The 19,479-nt window shown below is 47.8% G+C and overlaps 1 protein-coding gene across 1 annotated transcript in view; it reads left to right on the forward strand.

Moving 5' to 3' along the window:
• The window catches only part of LOC130474020 (complement C4-like), a 77,194-nt gene that overhangs the window by 40,893 nt on the left and 16,822 nt on the right, over positions 1-19,479 (forward strand). Inside the window, exons 21-31 of the mRNA XM_056845700.1 lie at positions 1,510-1,649; positions 3,328-3,537; positions 4,249-4,300; positions 5,872-5,961; positions 8,568-8,771; positions 9,524-9,599; positions 10,898-11,054; positions 14,768-14,905; positions 16,461-16,632; positions 17,862-18,061; positions 18,693-18,851. Coding sequence (XP_056701678.1) covers positions 1,510-1,649; positions 3,328-3,537; positions 4,249-4,300; positions 5,872-5,961; positions 8,568-8,771; positions 9,524-9,599; positions 10,898-11,054; positions 14,768-14,905; positions 16,461-16,632; positions 17,862-18,061; positions 18,693-18,851 — 1,598 coding nt within the window. The remainder of the gene's footprint in view (positions 1-1,509; positions 1,650-3,327; positions 3,538-4,248; positions 4,301-5,871; positions 5,962-8,567; positions 8,772-9,523; positions 9,600-10,897; positions 11,055-14,767; positions 14,906-16,460; positions 16,633-17,861; positions 18,062-18,692; positions 18,852-19,479) is intronic.

Consider the following 19,479-nt stretch of genomic DNA (forward strand, 5'->3'; position numbering starts at 1 on the left):
TATTTACATGAAGTATTTCAGTTCTCCTCTTGAAGTAGGGTTGCCAACCTCCAGGTAGTAGCTGGAGATCTCCTGCTATTACCACTGATCTCCAGCTGACAGAGATCAGTTCCCCTGGAGAAAATGGCCACTTTGGCAATTGGACTCTATGGCATTGAAGTCCCTCCCCTCCCAAACCCCAGCCTCCTCAGGCTCCGCCCCAAAAATCTCCAGGCATTTCCCAACCTGGAGCTGTCAACCCTATCTTGAAGTAAGGAGTGCAGCTAGCCAGGGAAAGGCCTAGGGTTGCCAACCTCCAGGTACCAGCTGGAGATCTCCTGCTATAACAACTGATCTCCAGCCGATATAAATCAGTTCCCCTGGAGAAAATGGCTGCTCTGGCAATTGGACTCTATGGCATTGAAGTCCTTCCCCTCCCCAAACCCCACCCTCCTCAGGTTCCGCCCCAAAAATCTCCCACCAGTGGCGAAGAGGGACCTGGCAACCCTAGGAAGGCCCCTGCTCTGTGGCTGGGGAAGCAACCCCGGAATATGAACCAGAGGAGAGGCCTCTCCTCCCCTTTACCTTCCCATTTGACTTTTGGTGTTTGGCACAGTAGCATCAGCAGAATCCAGATTTTGTTCGTTTCAAGGACACCCCCCCCCCCAACCCATCCGCTCCAACCAAGGCGTTCTGGCCACCATGTGGGAGGCCAGGTCAGACAACCACAGGGTCTCACAGCAGGGGGTTCTCAGGCAACAGTAGGGATGCCAACCTCCAGGTGGTGGCTGGAGATCTCCCGCTATTACAAATGATCTCCAGGTGATAGAAATCAGGTGGCCTGGAGAAAATGGCCCCTTTGGCAGCTGGACTCTATGGCACTGAAGTTCCTCCCCTCTCCAAACCCTGCCCTTCTCAGACTCCACCGCCAAAACCTCCAGGTATTTCCCAACCCAGAGCTGGCAACCTAGGTCAAAGTCCAACATCAAAGTCCAGGGTCAAATAACATAATCCCAGTTAGGATTGCCGACCTCCAGGTGGGCCCCGCAGATCTCCGAGAATTACACCTGATCTCCAGACGACAGGGATCAGTTCCCCTGGAGAAAATGGCCACTTGGGAAGGTGGACTATGGCATTAAACCCCACTGAAGCCCCTCCCCTCCCCAATCCCACCTTCCCCAGGTTCCACTCCCAAATCTCCAGGTATTTCCCAACCCAGAGCCCTAATCTCAGGTCAGAACGTAGTTCAAGGTCTCAAGTTAGGGTTGCCAGCTCTGGGTTGGGGAATACCTGGAAATGTGTGTGGGGGGGTGGAGCCTGAGGAGGGTGCGGTTTAAGGAGAGGAAGGACTTCAGTGGGATATAATGCCATAGAGTCCTCCTTACAAAGTGGCCATTTTCTCCAGGCGAACTGATCTCTGTCACCTAGAACACACCAACAGGCAAAACAATCTTCCATCCCTCCACCCGTTCGTCCTCTTTTCGCTCTTACGTGCCATCCATTGAAGCTCATATGGAATTTTGTTCTCAGGAATCTGTGTCTCAGAACCTCTCCGAATCAGGGTCTTTCAAGATGTTCACATTTCTCTGAGGCTGCCATATTCGGTGAAACGGTTCGAACAGATAGAACTTCGGCCAGTTCTGTACAACTATTTGTCCGGGTCGATCACAGTAAGCAAAAGTCAGACAATGCTGTGGATTTTTGTGGGTTCTCCTTTGCTATTACAGGGTTTTTGTCAGCTCCATATGGCAGAAATATTTTATTTATTCATTCTTTTACTTTGTTTATACCCCAGCAAAGTAGCTTACATCATTCTCTTCTCCACAACAACCAGCGTGGTGTAGTGGTTAAGAGCAGTGGCTTGGAGTGGTTGAACCGGGTATGATTCCCCACTCCTCCACATGAGCGGCGGAGGCTAATCTGGTGAACTGGATTTGTTTCCCCACTCCTACACACGAAGCCAGCTGGGTGACCTTGGGCTAGTCACACTCTCTCAGTCCCACCTACCTCACAGGGTGTCTGTTGTGGGGAGGGGAGGGGAAGGTGATTGTAAGCCGGTTTGATTCTTCCTTAAGTGGGAGAGAAAGTCGGCATATAAAAACCAACTCTTCTTCTCTTTCTCCTCCTCCTCCTCTTCTCCACAAACAACCCTACAAGATAGGTTAGGTTGAGAGTGTGTGACGGGCCCAAGGTCACCCAGAAAGCTTCCATGGCAGAGTGGAGATTTGAACCTGGGTTTCTCACATCCTGGTCTGACATTCTAGCCATACTTCCTCTGCACTGGCTTCCTAATATTGTCTTGGGGACAACTCTAGATGCTACCTTTGCTTTTTTGGTTTTTTATGAGGTTCTAGATATTTGGGGCCCTATACACTTATATCTTTATAGATGACCTATAGCTTTTTAAGACAGTTAAAAGCAGTTTGAGAGAAAGAAACGCTGCAGAAACCTGCAGAACTTGTTTGTCAGAAGCAAAATGGGAGGAACATACATGTTTCAAGCAGCAATTCCTCTTTAAAAGCGTGTTCAGCTCTCTGATGGTTTGGACAGAATGCAAAAATTATGGTTAGTTCATGAAACTAGGGCCATTTATGCATGGTCAATTTTGATGCTTGTACAAAGCTCTTTTTTTAAAATGCGACTTTAAAAATGCCTATTCAGGTCCCGACGCAAAAGGAGAAATTCCACCCACTCCCCACTCACCTGCTCCTTCGTTCGTTTGCATAGCCATTAGCATGTGCATGGTTCCCTATGGTTATTCTTCGCAGCAGTAGCAGTGGAGCACAGACAAAAGGTCGTGTTAAGTGGGCTCTTTTGTAATGTGAAGCCGGTCTGCGCCGGCTTCACAGTCACTTCCGGAATGACGGTTCAGCGTGCAAAATTCAAAAAAATCTGCGGGGCAATTCAGCCTGGAACGCGCTGCTAGTTACCATGCAAAAATGGCCTTGGATTGAAGTCACAGAGGATCATTAAAATTCTGGTTTTGCCTCAACCAGTGTTGGTTTCATCACCTTCGCCCTTGCTCCCTGGTGCTTGGGAACAAGCCAGGATTAAACCAGGATGCAGTCATATGTGAAGACAAACTTCGAATAATAAACCCATGGATAATAGGGGAGGAGCCATGGCTCAGTGGTAGAGCATCTGCTTGGCATGTAGAAGGTCCCAGGTTCAATCCCCGGCATCTCTGGTTGAAGGGACTAGGCAAGTAGGTGATGTGCAAGGTAGAGCTTGCAGCTCTAAATTAAAACATGAAACTAATGAATAAACCAAACCTTACTACCCACCTTCTCTGTCTCTCTTTTTCTCTCTCTCACACACACACTAACACACTTTCCACTCCCTGTTTAGGCCTCAGTGTATCTAGAGCCTGCCGAGGGCATCTGTTCTCCCGCAATCATGGGCCCAGCCCAGAAGAAGAAAGTGGTGGTTCCTGGGAACTCGGCAGTACCTGTTCCCTTCGTTTTGGTCCCTATGGGGACAAGCAACATCCCCATCACAGTTGTCGCCCACGGTGGCTGGAGGGCTGGGGACAAAATTACCAAGATCCTACGGATTGAGGTAAGACGTTTGCATCACAGACTATATTTCTGGACCCCTGGTTTCTCACTAGATTCCAAACAACAGCTCAGAATCATTAGAGAGCGTCACTATACATGTGCATTTCATAACTGTCTATGCGCCATAACATTTGCTCACTTCTAGTCTCCCAGAATTATGTTTTACTAGTACTACTACTATTGCTGTCATTACCTTGTGCTCTCTGCCCCTGCTCGGCTCACAGGGAGAGCCGCAGACGGAAAAAACGAGTGCGCATCAGCTGCTCCTGTTTACTTGTGGTTGGAGCGACATTAGGGTTGGGGCCTCCTTTGGGACATGTGTGGCTGTCCTTTCCTCTGCTGTTTGTCAAGGGGAGGGAAAGGAGGAGCGACCTACTTTCCTGTGTCTGTCAAGGCAGAAAGAAGGGACCAGTTTCTTTGAGTGGTGGCAGTGGCAGAGAGGTTGAACCGCCTGCCCACCCCCAAGAGAAAGGGCAGGCAGCGATGGCGGGGCGTCTGAGGCAGTGGCAGGCAGCAACTACCAGTGCTGATCCCTGTGGCTGACCTGAAACATGTCCTAAGGGTTGCTCAAGCAGGTTCATGGCTGAGTTGGGATTCCAAGGCAGCCATCTTGTCCTCCAAGTCACTCTCGTTACCCATCATGCTCTGCTGGCTGTTATGCTGGCCCTAGTGCGCACACACCCCTTACCCGCTACCTCTTGCCTATTCATAGAGAGAAGGTGCCATTGAAGTGGAGGAGTTCACCATCCCTCTGGATAACCCAGGTAGGGAAGAAAATGGAGCTGTATTCAGTTTGTGAGAGTGGGGTGCACGATGTATCTCATGAAGGGAAAAAATTGACATGAATGGCTAGAATTCCTATGTAAATAAGCAGATGAAAATTAAGAATCTGTTCAGTAACTTCTAAAGTGATTGTTTGCTGTTGAGGCAACACATAGTTAAATTGTGGAACTCCCAGCCCCAGGATGTGGTGATGGCTGCCAACTTGGAAGGCTTTAAGAGGGGAGTGGACATGTTTATTGAGGATAGGGCTATTCATGGCTACTAGTAAAATGGATACTAGTCATGATGCATACGTATTTTCTCCAGGATCAGAAGAGCATGCCTATTATATTAGGTGCTGTGAAACACAGGCAGGATGCTGGGTGTCCTAGAGGCGCCTGATTGGCCACTGTGTGAACAGACGGCTGGACTTGATAGACCTTGGTCTGATCCAGCATGGCTTTTCTTATGTTCTTATGATACAGTTAAAACTTCCCATATTTAAGGTTTTTTAATGGTTTCATTTCATCCTGACTCATACGGTTAAGGTGGATAATGAGCATTTTAAAACTCAGAAGCGAAAATGAAATAAGACTACTGAGAGGAATTGTACAGTTGAAATATGCCCAGACTCATCATAATCCGGAGCCTGTAGGGAAGGAGTTCTCCTCATACCTTCTCTGACTGAGCTAACAGACCTGATTTTTGGGGCGAGGTGGACTTGCCCTCCAGTGATTTATTGGAATAGCAGTCGGAGCTATTTCTTCTGCAAGTGTACCAGGGGTAGAGGGGAAGCAGTGATTCTCCACATGTGTGGCTCTCTGGGCTTGATTTCAAAGGCCATGGGTGGCCAGAGTATCCTACCTATGCCCCCATCAATCTGCTATGGACAGGCCCCACAGAGAATGGATGGAAGTGGCAGGACAGAACAGCTCTTCCAAGAACTTCAGGAAGTTTCCAGAGGACTGTGCTCTAGAACAGGGCTTCTTAAACTTTTTCCACTCGCGACTCCTTTTTGCCCAAGAAATTTTTTACGCGACCCCAGGTATATAGGTATACAAATCAAACATTTACTGATAATAAATCATAAAGAAACCTTTTACTGTTGCCAGATTTTTCACGACCCCCACATTCAGTTACACAACCCCCTATGGGGTCGCGACCCACAGTTTAAGAACCTTTGCTCTAGAATACTGGCTTTTTGCAGGGGTAGGGGATGGTGTGTGGCAGTCTGTGCTAGGACAGGGAAATTAGAAATCTAATCTTTCTAAGAAAGGGTGCAGGGCCTGTTGGGTTGGAGTTGGGGTTGCCAACTTCCAGGAGGGATCTGGAGTTCTCTCAGAATTACAGCTGGTCTCCAGACTACAGAGATCAGTTTCCCTGAAGAAAAGAGCTACTTTGGGGGGTGGACTCTATGGAATTGTATCCCGCTGAGCTCTCTACCTTCCCTAAGGCCCACCCTCCCCATGCTCCATTCCTAAATCTCCCAGAACTTTCCAACCTGGAGTTGGCAGCCCTGGTTGGAGTAGAAAGGATCTAATATTTCACCTTTCCCCCCCCTCTCTTGGGACAGATGGCCTCTCTAAAACTGAGGTGATTTCGGGAGACGTGCCCTCCAATGCCATTCCTGATGGAGACTTCAAGATAAATGTTCGTTTGACAGGTAGGAGAGCAACCTGGAGTCTGTCTTTGTTCTTCTGTGCGGTCCCACATTGGGACTGTGTAGACCAGCTACGAAGAAGAACTTTTTAGCTAATAGGGACCGAAAAGGTGCCCCTCCCATCAGCACGTGAGGAGTTGCTTTCCCGCCAAAACCATTGCACAATGAGAGGGAGGGGTTCCATTTTCCCTCAGTTCTCTTTTTGCCACTGTTCAAAGAGAATGTCTTCTAGCACACTCTTCACCTGGTTGACTTTTTCCTGATTTTTCGTTGAAGTCTCTCTTCGATTCGGAATTTCCGTTCGATCCATTCCCCAACAAGGCGGTGTCTGATCCAAGATCCATTTCACCCAACAAAGACTTGCGCCTCTGTGCGGAGCAAATTATCCATATGGCTAAATCCTGTGACATGGATGCCCGCTCTTCGAATCAGAAGCCGAAGAGCAAGATCTTGAATGCTCTCTATTCTGATGCTCCAGCATCCATTGCATTCCCAGTGTTGGATGACTTCTTAGATGTTACCACCTCGATTTGGGAAAAGCCTTCTTCAATCCCACCTACGTTGCACAGGGTAGATAATATGTATAGAGAGTCAGTGTGGTGTAGGGGTTAAGAGTGGTGGACTAATCTGGGGAACCAGGTTTGATTCTCCACTCCTTCACATCAACGATGGACTCTAATCTGGTGAACCGGGTTGGTTTCCCCATTCCTACACATGAAGTCAGGTGGGTGACCTTGGGCTAGTCATAGTTCTGAACTCTCTCAGCTCCACCTACCTCACAAGGTGTCTGTTGTGGGGAGAGGAATGGAAGGAGATTGTAAACCCATTTGATTCTCCTTAAAAGGTAGAGAAAGTCGGCATATAAAAACCTCTTCTTCCTCTTCCTCCTCCTCCTCCTCCTCTTCTTCTTCTTAAATTCAACAGGAGGACTGCCATTACCTTTTTTACTCATTCTACACCATCATCGTTAGTGGTGTATGAGGTTAAATCTAGGTCCTGTCAAGATAGCCACCCCTGATCTAGAGGTTCTTACTATCACACACTTGCAAATGAATCATGGATATGCAACACCACAGAAGAAGGGAAAGGGATGCTTTCACACAGCCTAAATAATACACTTTCAATCCACTTTCAATGCACTTTAACGAGAGTTTGCAAGTGGATTTTGCTGATTCACACAAATCCAGCTGCAAAGTGCATTTAAAGTGGATTGAAAGTGCATTATTCAGCATGCATGAAAGTGCTGAAGGTGTTTTGTCAAAGGTTTTACCAAGCAATGAACCAAAATGGTGTTTGTGGGAAAGAAGGTTGATTAACAACTCAGCAGATGGAGGTCAACAGAATAAAAACACTGCAGATGAACAAGGGGGGGGGGACCCAGGAGCTTACACAGCCTTGTGGGTGATAGCAAACATCTCTCTTGCTTCCTTCTCTGACTTGGCTCTCATGCTTTCTCTGTTCCAGCACTCTTCTCTGGCCTCTCTCTTAGGTTTATATACCACAGGATGTCTTGTCACCTGCATTCCTAATCAGCCATCGCTAACCTTGGGAGTAGGGTTGCCAGGCACCTGCCAGGGACAGGGCATCCCCTGCTCCATGGCCCATCCCCCCAGTGTTGATCAGCTGGCTAGCAGGGCACTACTGGCAGCAAAAGGAGGCCTAGGCCTGCATTCCTGGCAATGTGACAATGTCACTTCCAACTTCTACCATAGAGTTTTGCCCAAATTCCAGAATGTGCCTGTACCGCTGGCGATGTCATGATGTCACTTCTGGTGCCCCTTGAAAGTGATGTCACTGTATTGTTGGGAATGCCGGCCTAGGCTTCTCTTTGCTTCCGGTAAGTCTGCCCCCCCCCCTTGCTGGTTGCCAGTGGTTACCTGTCAACCCTGCTTGGGAGGTATAACATATCCCCATTCCTTCCAATGCTGGCTGATTTGCTTCTGTCTCCTGTGCCTCTTAAAGGCATATTGTTTGTAGCGTGTGTACTGGGAAAGGCACAGAGGAGAAGTGTGGCATACCGCCTTGACTCCTTGAAACAGTTTTCTGCATTTCCACTACAGACAGGGAGAAAGCTGGAGGAAGGAGATGGGTTAATACCTCCTTTCCTCCATGCCATTTCTCCTCTTTAAAAAAAAAAAAAAGTGTTGTATTTGGCAATTGTATCTTTGAGAGTAGCAGTTTCTTCATAGGACTGCAGGATTTCCCAGATTTCCTGATTTGAAAGGCTGACCGTTACAGGATCCCTTCTAGATTTCCATGGGCATGGGAGGACAATTTTCACCGATTCCTCCTCTATCCTCTTTGGCAGGCCAAAGAGTATCCCCAAATGTTTCTCTTGGATAGATAAAGAAATAGCTTGGGGTCAGGGATTGACAGTCTCCTGAGGAGGGTTTTTTGGCAAAAATCACACACTGCTTTGTACCTGTGGAAATCTCGGCAGTTTTGAAAGTTTTGAAATCTAGATATTCAATACCTGGAGATGGTTTCATACTGTATATTGGATGATGTCCTTCTCAGCATATTCCTATACGTAATGTCCTGTTCATTGTCTCCCCACACACACACACACACACACATGTGATCTGCTGATCCATTCATCTTGGTTGCAGGATCGGTGCCAATTGATACCCTGGAGAACTCCCTGTCTCCAGAGGGCCTGTCGAAATTGCTGTGTGTTCCAACTGGGTGCGGGGAACAAACCATGGTATTACTGGCCCCCGCGATCTACGCCATGAACTACCTGGACAAGGCGGAGCTGTGGATCAAGCTGAAAGGAGAGAGCAAGCAAAAAGCGCTGCAAAACCTACGCATAGGTGACTGTGATGCATGCTGGGGTACACGAGGAAAGAACATAGAGTGGTGCTTCATGTAAAATTGTGGTGTGCAAGCTGCTTAGTAGGTAAATGTGGATCCTGTAGAATAGCGTCTCTGACCTTTTTGAGCTGGCAGCCACCTTTGGAATTCAGACCCACCATGGTGGGTACAGCCACAAAATGGCTGCTAGAAAATGGCTGCAACCAGGGGGGGCTGTCAGCCATCACACCCTATTTACGAGCGTCCTAGAGGCATCCATCCGAGTGACTGAACTGCACATGATGATATTTGATGTGTCATGTTGGGATTCCCCGACCTGATTTTGAAGCAGTCAGTCATACATCATGCTGCTAGGAACTCATTTCCCAACTGGGTCCACAACACGGGGAGAGAAGTGGTTTCAGTATCCCCCCCTCGTCCGCTATTCAAAATAGCTGTACACGTGCAGCCCCTCCATCAGGGTCTCCCCTAGCACCCCTGGGGCCCTGAAGCCCCCCAACACATCTAATATTGTAATGCATAGCTTGGCTCCAATCTGATCTTGTCTGGCTGTTCTGTGTTTCCATGATGTATAATGTGTGTCCTTATGCTCCAGGTAGAGCCACCTCATTGGCAATATAAAAATCCAGGTAAAATGAATACTACCATGGTAAATATGTTGCCAAGAGGGAGCGAAGGACCATGGTTTGGTCTTTCAGACAAGGAGCAGGAATACATGGTTCCACGTGCTCTGTTGTCTCTCACTCTACAGGCTATGAGACGATGCTCAGTTTCCGGAAATCGGATGGATCATATGGAGTTTTTCTCAGTATACCCAGCAGTACTTGGTAAGACCCAGAATGACTAAGGAGTCAGCTGATTTCCATAGTGAGCTTTGAGATAGTGGAGCAGATGCTGTTTAAGGAGGTGCAATCTTTAGGATGAGTCCTGAGCCTGAAGCCACTGGGTTCCACCAGCCAAGACCAATATTCTGTGGTCTTTTATGCATAGCTGTTTCCCTCACCGTCAGCCCTCCGACGACTTTGGGTCTTCGTTTGGAGTCACCTTGCTCTCCCCCTGCCTTCCCCCGTGTTTTGCCTGCATTTTCAGGGACTTGTTTTATCTTGAGTTTGAAAACGCGGGGAAAGGCAGTGGGAGAGCGAGGCGACCTCTGATGGTCGGAAACAGCATTCATAGTCAACACAAAGTCCCGAAGTCGTCGAGAGGTGACGGCAAGGGAAACAGCCATGCATTAAAGGCCTGTGTTTCATGGCATGATTGACAGAGTAGTTGGAGTATAGGATTTGTTGGGAGACTCTACCCAGCCATAGTGTTGACTGTGGGACTTTAGCAAGTCACTGCCTTTCAGAGTCAGAGTGGTGTAGTGGTTAAGAGCAGTGGTTTGGAATGGTGGAGGCTTGATTCCCCACTCCTCCACGTGAGCGGCAGGGGCTAATCTGGTGGACTGGATTTGTTTCCCCACTCCTACACACAAAGCCAGCTGAGTGACCTTGGGCTAGTCACAGCTCTGTCAGCCCCACCCACCTCACAGGGTGTCTGTTGTGGGGAGGGAAGGGGATTGTAAGCTGGTTTGAGTCTCCCTTAAGTGGTAGAGAAAGTTGGCATATGAAAACCAACTCTTCTTCTTCTTCTTCTTCTTCTTAAATTATCTCGTGGGGTGGTTGCGAGACTATGGGGCACCACCGAGCGTTGTTACAGAGGTAACAAATCAGGCAGTTATCCCACCAAATCAGGCACTTATCCCACCACTATTGGTTATCCCACCACTCAGGATGACCTGTCTGGCATTGACCAGAGCCAGGGCCTTTTCCATTGTGGCTCCGGCTCTGTGGAAGGGGCTCCCGAAAGAGGTGTGTGTGTTGCGGGGGTGCTCCTTGGAGATCTTTAGGAGACGCTTCAAGTCCTGCCTGTTGGCCAGGGCTTTTGAAGTGTTTGAATGGCAGGTGTCTTTTAAGGAGGGGAGGAGGGCGGGATTTGGGGATTTGCTATTTTATCTGTGGTTTTCACTGGGGATATTTTAACTGTTGAACCAAGAGGAAAGGGGGGATATTGATAATAAATAAATAAATAAACCCTGCCAAACTCCCCCCCCCCCACACACACACCTTTCTTTAACTACTTTCAGGCTGACAGCTTTTGTGGTCAAGATTTTTTCCTTGGCCCGCAATTATCAGTCTGTGGATGAGGCTGGAATCCGCGAGTCGGTGCAATGGCTGCTGAGGAAGCAGGAGTCTGATGGTTCCTTCCAGGACCCGGAACCGGTCAGGGACCGGAGCATGCAGGTGAGTTCTTGTGCGGCTCTTGTGGCCGTCCCACACACCTGGTCGCATTTGCCACACCGGGTTGCACTTGCTTAAGTTACACGCCGCCGTGAAAGTCGCCTGCCTTCATAGAGTCATGACCAAATTGGAACTCAATGGTCATTGGCAGCTTCTCTAGACACTGCAGGAGGCCATTCCTTTACTTTGGCAAAGGGTGTGGGAAGCGAACGATGACCTCAGAGCGCTGATCTGCGCGCTCGGCAGTAAACGTGGTCTGGGAACACCCGCTGCCGCTTCTCTGCAGAAAAGCAGCAGAAGTCGGGTGTGAGTACGGTTTTACAAGAGGGGGCAGCAGCAAATTTGTTCGCTCTCTCCGCCCCTGCTTCTTTTTTTCCTCAGCTGGAATTCCCAGACGTGTTTCTTGCCATATTGGGGGGGGGGGAGGGAGGTGGCAAAACAATGTGAGGCTTGACGAGAGAAAGCACTTAACCATGCGCCCTGCTCTTCTGCTTCAACTACCCTCTAAATCAGTGGTTCCCAAAGAGGGCAGTACCACTCCCTGGTGGGGCAGTGGGATTACCTAGGGGGGGCGATAAGAGGCAAGGGGGCAGCAGGGGGGTGCTAGAGGTGGGCCCCTTCAGCTGTGTTGTTGGATAGGGCAGGGGGCGCTGGGGGTTGAATTTGTGGAAACAAGGGGGCGGTGGCCCAATAAGTTTGGGAACCGCTGCTCTAAATGGTCCCTTTGTGAGATCTGAGACCATGCAAGGCTTTTTACCAGCCTCCTGGAGTGGCCACCTCAGACAGTTTACCACTTTATTTATTTATTTATTATGCTTTATTTATTTATTTGTTTGTTTAACATTTATTTATTTTTGAATTTTTATCCCGCTTTATCCTAGCCACAGCCAGGCTGAGAGCGGGTTACATCATAAAAATACATTACAAATCATACAATATATCATAAATAAATTAGACATTTAAACCTCTAATTCTGAAAACATCTCTAAAATCCAATGATGCCCATTCCATGAGCAAAATGGAGAGCAGCCAGTAAGTTAAAAAGGGGGGGGGGGAGGCCAGTTACGATGGAAGCCGTTGCTGCCCTCAACTGTAGGCCTGTTGGAACGTCTCAGTATTGTGCCAAATCCCTCAGGGCCCGGGTCTCACTAGATAGAGAGGTAAACCAGGCCAGGGCAAGAGCCAAAAAAAGCCCTGGCCCTGCTTGAGGACAGCCGGATAGTTCTCAGGCCGGGGACTACCAGCAAGTTGTTTTTGGGGGGTACCGGGAGAGCAGGTCCCGCAGAAATGCAAGTTCATGCAAGTGCTTTTCTTTTTCTGGGCCATTTCAAAACTTCCAAGATGGCTCTAGCAGCATGGAGTCTAGGCTCTTTAACCCAGCCACGTGTCTTCAGTAGTGTTGCCAGCTCCAGGTTGGGAAACACCCGGAGATTTTGGAGGTGGAGCCTGAGGAGGGCGGGGTTTGGAGAAGGGAGTCCAATTGCCAAAGGCGGCCATTTTCTCCAGGGGAATTGATCTCCTGGAGATCTCCTGGAGGTTGATGCAAAAACAGAAACAGCGCTGTGGCCAATGTAATTTGTAATATAAACTGTGCATATATCCTCTATTACAATAAGAAAACCAAAGGACCCAGATGTGCTTGATGGCATAAACAATAGAACTAAACTCTTCTAAGGAAAACCAGTTCCAAAAAAGCCATTACAAAACACCGCCAAAACATGGTGGGTGTGATACACAAACCATCAACTATGAAGTCCATAGAAGCATCAATAGTAATCAATTACAGCACTAATGTTGCAAGACACAATTAGTCATGATCATCTCCAGCACATTTCCAAGACGCGAAAAGGGAAGTCCGGTTTCTGACCCTTTTCAAGACGCTTTCTTCAGTTGCGTATAGATACATGCTTGAGTGAAATTGACCAATTGGTGCTTAACGATCCTTCCTTGCGATCCTGTACAATTGCTTCTTTGGCACTTTATGCCTAAATCATTTAAATGGAGACGCTACCTAGCAGCCTTCCGTGCATCTGCTATACTTGAGTCCTTACAATAGCTACAAAGAGTGGACATCACAAAATGGCTTTAGCCACATCAAGTAAGTTTCTTTAGTTGAAGCGTGTTGCCAGTATTTTGCCAAATATTGGAAAGTAATCATAGCAAGCATTTCAGCTGCTATAGGCTATACGATTGCTTGTACACCAGAACTGTTACTGTTAAACTTTGTTGTCTGTTGGTTCTTGTAGGTTATCCGGGCTGTGTAACCGTGGTCTTGGTATTTTCTTTCCTGACGTTTCGCCAGCAGCTGTGGCAGGCATCTTCAGAGGAGTAACACTGAAGGACAGTGTCTCTCAGTGTCAAGTGTGTAGGAAGAGTAATATATTGTCAGAAAGGGGTTGGGTTTGAGCTGAATCAATGTCCTGCAAAAAGTATCAAAACCCATCAAAAACCAAAAAGTATCAAAAGCTCAAAACCAACCCCTTTCTAACTATATATTACTCTTCCTACACACTTGACACTGAGAGACACTGTCCTTCAGTGTTACTCCTCTGAAGATGCCTGCCACAGCTGCTGGCGAAACGTCAGGAAAGAAAATACCAAGACCACGGTTACACAGCCCAGATAACCTACAAGAACCAATGAACTCTGACCGTGAAAGCCTTCAACAATATTTTGTTGGCTGTCTCCGATCTTCTCTTCAAGAATTGGTCCTATATGCAGTAGCAACTTGGAATGGTGGATTCTGACCTGGAGAACCAGGCTTGATTCCCCACTCCTCCACATGAGCGGCGGAGGCTAATCTGGTTGACTGGATTTGTCTCCCCACTCCTTCACACAAAGCCAGCTGGGTGACCTTGGGCTAGTCACAGCTCTCTCAGCCCCACCTACCTCACAGGGTGTCAGATGCTGGAAGAAAAATTATCTTCCAAGAAAAAAAAAAGAGTGGTTAGAGAAGTTAAAAGATACGTTTTGTATGATTAAACTGACAGCTTATTTAAAAAGAAAGCCTTTAAATAATATTGATGTTTGGCGACAAGTGGTGAATCAGATGAACAACTAATTTTGGTTTACATGAAATGCTCAAAGGCAGTGATTAAGGGAATTGTTCATATTCGTCTTGTCTCACTGAATTGTGAGTTAAAATACTGTATTAATAGCATGCTTATCTCATGAATTTTCTGTTGGACATATTTTCTGTGTGTAAAGAATTTTTTTAAAAACACCAAAAAAGTTGAAGTCTGTTGCCATATTTACACTAGGCTCCTGTGTACAGGCATACCTCAGAGATATTGTGGGTTTGGTTCCAGACCACCGCAATAAAGCGAGTCATGCACATTTTTGGTTTCCCGGTGCATATAAAAGTTATTGTAGTCTATTAAGCATGCAATAGCATTATGTCAAAAAAAGCAATGTACTGTAATAATAATAATGGGAAAGTTTGAAATATTGCTAGAATTACCGCAACGTGATAGACATAAGGAGTGAGCACGTGCTGTTGGGAAATGGCGCCGATAGACTTGCTTAAAAACGCAATATCTGCGAGGCGCGATAAAGCGACGCGCAATAAGACGAGGTATGCCTGTGGTTTTATGCCAGTTTGGAGAAACACAGGAAGGCCCCCCTACTCCTCATGCGTGGTTCTCAGTCTTGGCACTCAGTGGTTCTGTCTTCTACAAGAACAACAAAGCAAGAAATTCCTTTTCTGCTTCCCCAAGGGTGGCGTTGCTGGTGTTCACGAGCGCATCTCCCTTGCGGCTTTTGTCGCCATCGCGCTGAAGCAGGCCTTGGTTGTATACGAGACAAGTGAGAAGGATCCCGAGAAGAAAGAGAAGGAAGAACAACTGGCACAAGTGGTAAGCGGAGAAAGGATTAAAGACAGGTCTAGGCCAACTCCCTGGGGAATCTATTAAAACTATTTAATCCAGATAATCCAAATTCTGTGCCAAACAAGCTAAGGCGCTGTTAGGGTTGCCAGCCTCCAGGTGGAGCCTGGAACCCTCCTGAGATTACAACTGATCTCCAGACTACAGAGGTCAGTTCCCCTGAAGGAAACAGTAGCTTCAGAGGGTGTACCCTGTTTATGCAGGGTCGATTTTGATGCTCGTTCAAAGCTTTTTTAAATCCGACCTTTAAAATGCCTACTCTTTCCCCCTTTTCATGTATCTGTACTTTATTATTTAAATCATTTACATGCTACATTTTCATCTGAAAAGATCATCGAGGCAACAGCTTACAATAAAAAAAATATCAAATACAAAAATAATTGGGGGAAAACCAGAAACCAGCTAGACTTAGAAATTATAAGAGGGCAGATACAATGAAACACAGCAGAAAGACAAACCAGTTGCCCTGGAAAAGGTCTCTTTTGGTCTTTCCTTGTCTTCTGAAACTTGAGTGTGAAGCAGCTAAATTCGAGTCCAGTAGCACTTTAGAGACCAACAAGATATTTGGGATATGAATTTTCGAGAGCCAAAGCTCCCTTCGTTGAATCACTTTGGCTCTCGAAAAGGTATATCCCAAAAATCTTATTTTTCTCTAAGGTGCTACTGGACTCAAATCTAGCTGTTCTACTGCAGACTAACAAGTGAAGAAGGCAGAAGGAGGTCCCTAGAACGAGAATTTCATAATCTGGGAGCTATCAGTGAAAAGGCTCGATCTCTTGTGGCCACCCTTTGAACAAAAACCGTGGAGCAGAGCCTTTGAAGGTGACCTGAGTGATTTGGCATATTTTTTGGGTCTTTGATATCCTGGATTCAGACAGTTTAGAGCAGGGGTGTTGAACTCAATAGTTACCAGGGCCAGATATAACATAAATGACACTTGGTCGGGCCATGCCATGCCTTGCCAGCCCAGATCGAGAGTGGGGGGGTGGCTGACTCGCAGGCCGGATAAGAGCTCTCAAAGGGCCGGAGCCGACCCACGGGCCTTATGTTCGACACCCCTGGTTTAGAGCTTTACAGATCACTTTGTGAATTGTGTTCAGAAACAAAATGGGAGCCTGTGAAACAGATACGATACCAAATTAATATGATTCCTGCACAGTAAGCCAAAGAGAACTTTGCCAGTTCAGATCATTTAAAAACACAGACAACACCCATGACTAGGGTTGCCAGATACCAGGTAATGGCGGGCAATTGCCTGCCAGTTAAGGGGGCTGCTTGCTGCCCCTCAGCTGGCCGTTGGGGGGAAGCAGGCCAGCTGAAGGGGGAGATGATCAACGTTACTTCCGGGTTTACCCCAGGAGTGACATTATTGTGCTGATCACCCCCATCCCCACCACAACGAAGCTCCCACCAGTGGCAAGAAGGGACCTGGCAACCCAACCCATGACCTCCAAGCTGAGAGCCGGTAGGAAGGTGCCATTGAGACGTCCCTCTAGAGATCGATTCCTGTCAACCTCTCTTTCAGAAACAAAGCTTAGCTCGGGCCACCTCCTTCCTGGCCCGCTCGCTGGACGATCCATCTCTGGGCCCCTACACTGTTGCCATCTCCAGTTATGCCCTCTCATTCGCTTCAGACAACCGGTCGGCCATTGCCACTGCTGATGCCCTCCTGAGGAAGCTCGCCACACAGGATCAAAGTACTGGCTCTCTGTTAATTTTTGTGGTTGAAAGTGTTTTGTGGTTGAAAGTGTTAAAGGCATAGGCGACATGGGGTGGCAGGGGGAGGGAAGGGCACGGCTTAGTAAGCTCTTCCCCAAAGAAGGAATTCAGCCAGAATGTGGAGAGGTGGGCCGTTCTTCACTTGTCGTCCTGTTGCTTAGATACCATCAGTCCTCAACAGGTCTGAGGCCCAATTCCCCCATTAACAAGTTGGCATTGGACCATTGAAAAACTGATGTGTCATGGTTGGGTTTCTGTGTCCCCTGGGTAATAAAAGGAAGGTACTCTCACCTTTAAACACATTGTTCCTTCCTATAGTTATTTCACCATGACTTAGGGTTGCCAACCTCCAGGTACTAGCTGGAGATCTCCTGCTGTTACAACTGATCTCCAGCCGATAGAGATGAGTTCACCTGGAGAAAATTGTTGCTTTGGCAATTGGACTCTAAGGCATTGAAGACCCTCCCCTCCCCAAACCCCGTCATCCTCAGGCTCTGCCCCAAAAACCTCCCGCTGGTGGAGAAGGGGGACCTGGCAACCCTACCATGACTTTCCTTTTCAGGTACAGGCAAGTGAAGGTAAAGTGGAATAATAATGAAGAGCCATCTTTGGTTCACTAGGTACACTAGGGTTGATCCAACCAGACTTGATCCAAAATCTCAAGGAATTTGTTGAGCTGGTCATCCTACCCCACCCCAGACAGTTAAGGCGCCCTTCTTGTCAGCCAGCCTGGCGTAGAGGTTAAGAACAGCGGTTTGGAGCGGTGAACTCTGATCTGGAAAACCGGGTTTGATTCCCCACTCCTCCACATGAGCAGCGGAGGCTAATCTGTTGAACTGAATTTGTTTCCCCACTCCTACACACGAAGCCAGCTGGGTGACCTTGGGCTAGTCACAGCTCTCTCAGCCCCACCTAGCTCACAGGGTGTCTGCCCTGGGGAGGGGGAGGGGAAGGGGATTGTAAGCCGATTTGATTCTCCCTTAAGTGGTAGAGAAAGTAAGCATATAAAAACTAACTCTCCTCCTCCTCGATGCCCTAGTTCTCTAATAGCGAGAGATAGGAACATTTGCAGCTCATATCCCTTGGTGTCAAGCTATCATTCTAATATTGTAGGAAATTAACTTTTGAGCCATGGAGAAAAGTGGGGTTTAACTGTTTTAATCAATCCATCAATCAACCAATAGCATTCTTATACTCGCATCTCCAGACAACACGGTGATGTACTGGGCGGTAGAGGATCAGGGCCAACGGCAGAGGGGAAGGCCGTCGGCTTTGGCCATCTCTGTGGAGGCCACGGGCTATGGGCTCCTTCACTTAGTGAAGCAAAATGATACCAAAGCAGCCAGCAAGGTGGCTCGATGGCTGACGGAGCAGAGGAACTACGGAGGAGGCTTCAAATCGACTCAGGTAGCTGCCTGGTTTAACTGGGATGCTTACCTTTTGCAAAAGGGGTGTTGGTGTCGGGACATCGCGAGGGCCAAACTGGACGGTACATGAGCGGCTGAAAAGGGGGATATAACTCCCCCAGTTCCAGCACTGTTTTGGCATGGAAAATGCCTGGGCTGGGGGAAGGCAGGAGCCCTCCTTCCCCGTGTGGCAGCGCTCCCTGTCCAAACGGACTCTGCTTTTTTTTTTTTAATGGCCATTCTGAGTCGTGCCCGGGGAACCTGGACCTAGGGTTGTCAACCTCCAGGTACTAGCTGGAGATCTCCTATTACAACTGATCTCCAGCTGATAGAGATCAGTTCCCCTGGAGAAAATTGCGACTTTGGCAATTGGACTCTATGGCATTGAAGTCCCTTGGGCTAGTCACAGCTCTCTCAGTCCCACCTACCTCACAGGGTGTCTGTTGTGGGGAGGGGAGGGGAAGGTGATTGTAAGCCGGTTTGATTCTTCCTTAAGTGGTAGAGAAAGTCGGCATATAAAAACCAACTCTTCTTCTTCATAGGATGCCTCTCCATCACCACTTGTAACGTATGTTGGAACTGACCAGACTCCTGGCTTCTCTCCTGACCTCTCTTTTTTTTCCCCCTTCCAGGACACAGTTGTGGCTCTGGAAGCCCTGTCTCAGTATTGGATGAGTACCTACGAAAAGAAAGACAACGAACTGAAGGTGACCCTTACTGTCCCTGGGAGAAGCTTGCCGTTCCAGATGTCATTTGGGAGGTCTGATGAGGTAGTCGAGGAAGAGCTACAGGTGCGTGAGCCAATATTGCCCTTTTCCCAGCAGTGCTGTGGTTTTTGGCTTTGTTGTGTCAGGGGAGGGGCTGTGTCTCAGTGGTAGAGCATCTGCTTGGCATGCAGCAGGTCCCAGGTTCAATCCCCGTCATCTCCAGTTAAAGGGACTAGTCAAGTAGGTGACGTGAAAGACCGCCTCCAGAGATCCTGGAGAGCCGCTGCCAGTCTGAGTAGACAATACTGACTTTGATGGACCAAGGATCTGATTCAGTATACGGCAGCTTCATGTGTGTTCATTGACCATTTAGTGCCTTTGATTGGCTGGTTTCCTATCTGCCCTTTGATGGGCCAGTCCCATAATCAGTGCTGCGTGTCTTCTGGACTAAGGAAAATCCTCTCTGTGCTAGGCTCAAATTCCTAGAGTAAACTGCATTATAACGAGGCAATTTTGTCTATATCAGGGGTGTTGAACTCATTTGTTATGAGGGCCAGATATGACATAAATGTCACTTAGTCGGGCCGGGCCATGTGAACCATAAAATTGAATGCCAGGTCCTGGGGATACAAGCTCTATAGAAGACACAGGCAAAGCCAATTAATATTATTTTTTACTTTATTTTTTTACTTAAAATACAAACGTTCTTAAA

This window comes from Euleptes europaea, chromosome 1 (assembly GCF_029931775.1).
Source record: "Euleptes europaea isolate rEulEur1 chromosome 1, rEulEur1.hap1, whole genome shotgun sequence".
NCBI classification, from domain to species: Eukaryota; Metazoa; Chordata; class Lepidosauria; order Squamata; family Sphaerodactylidae; genus Euleptes; species Euleptes europaea.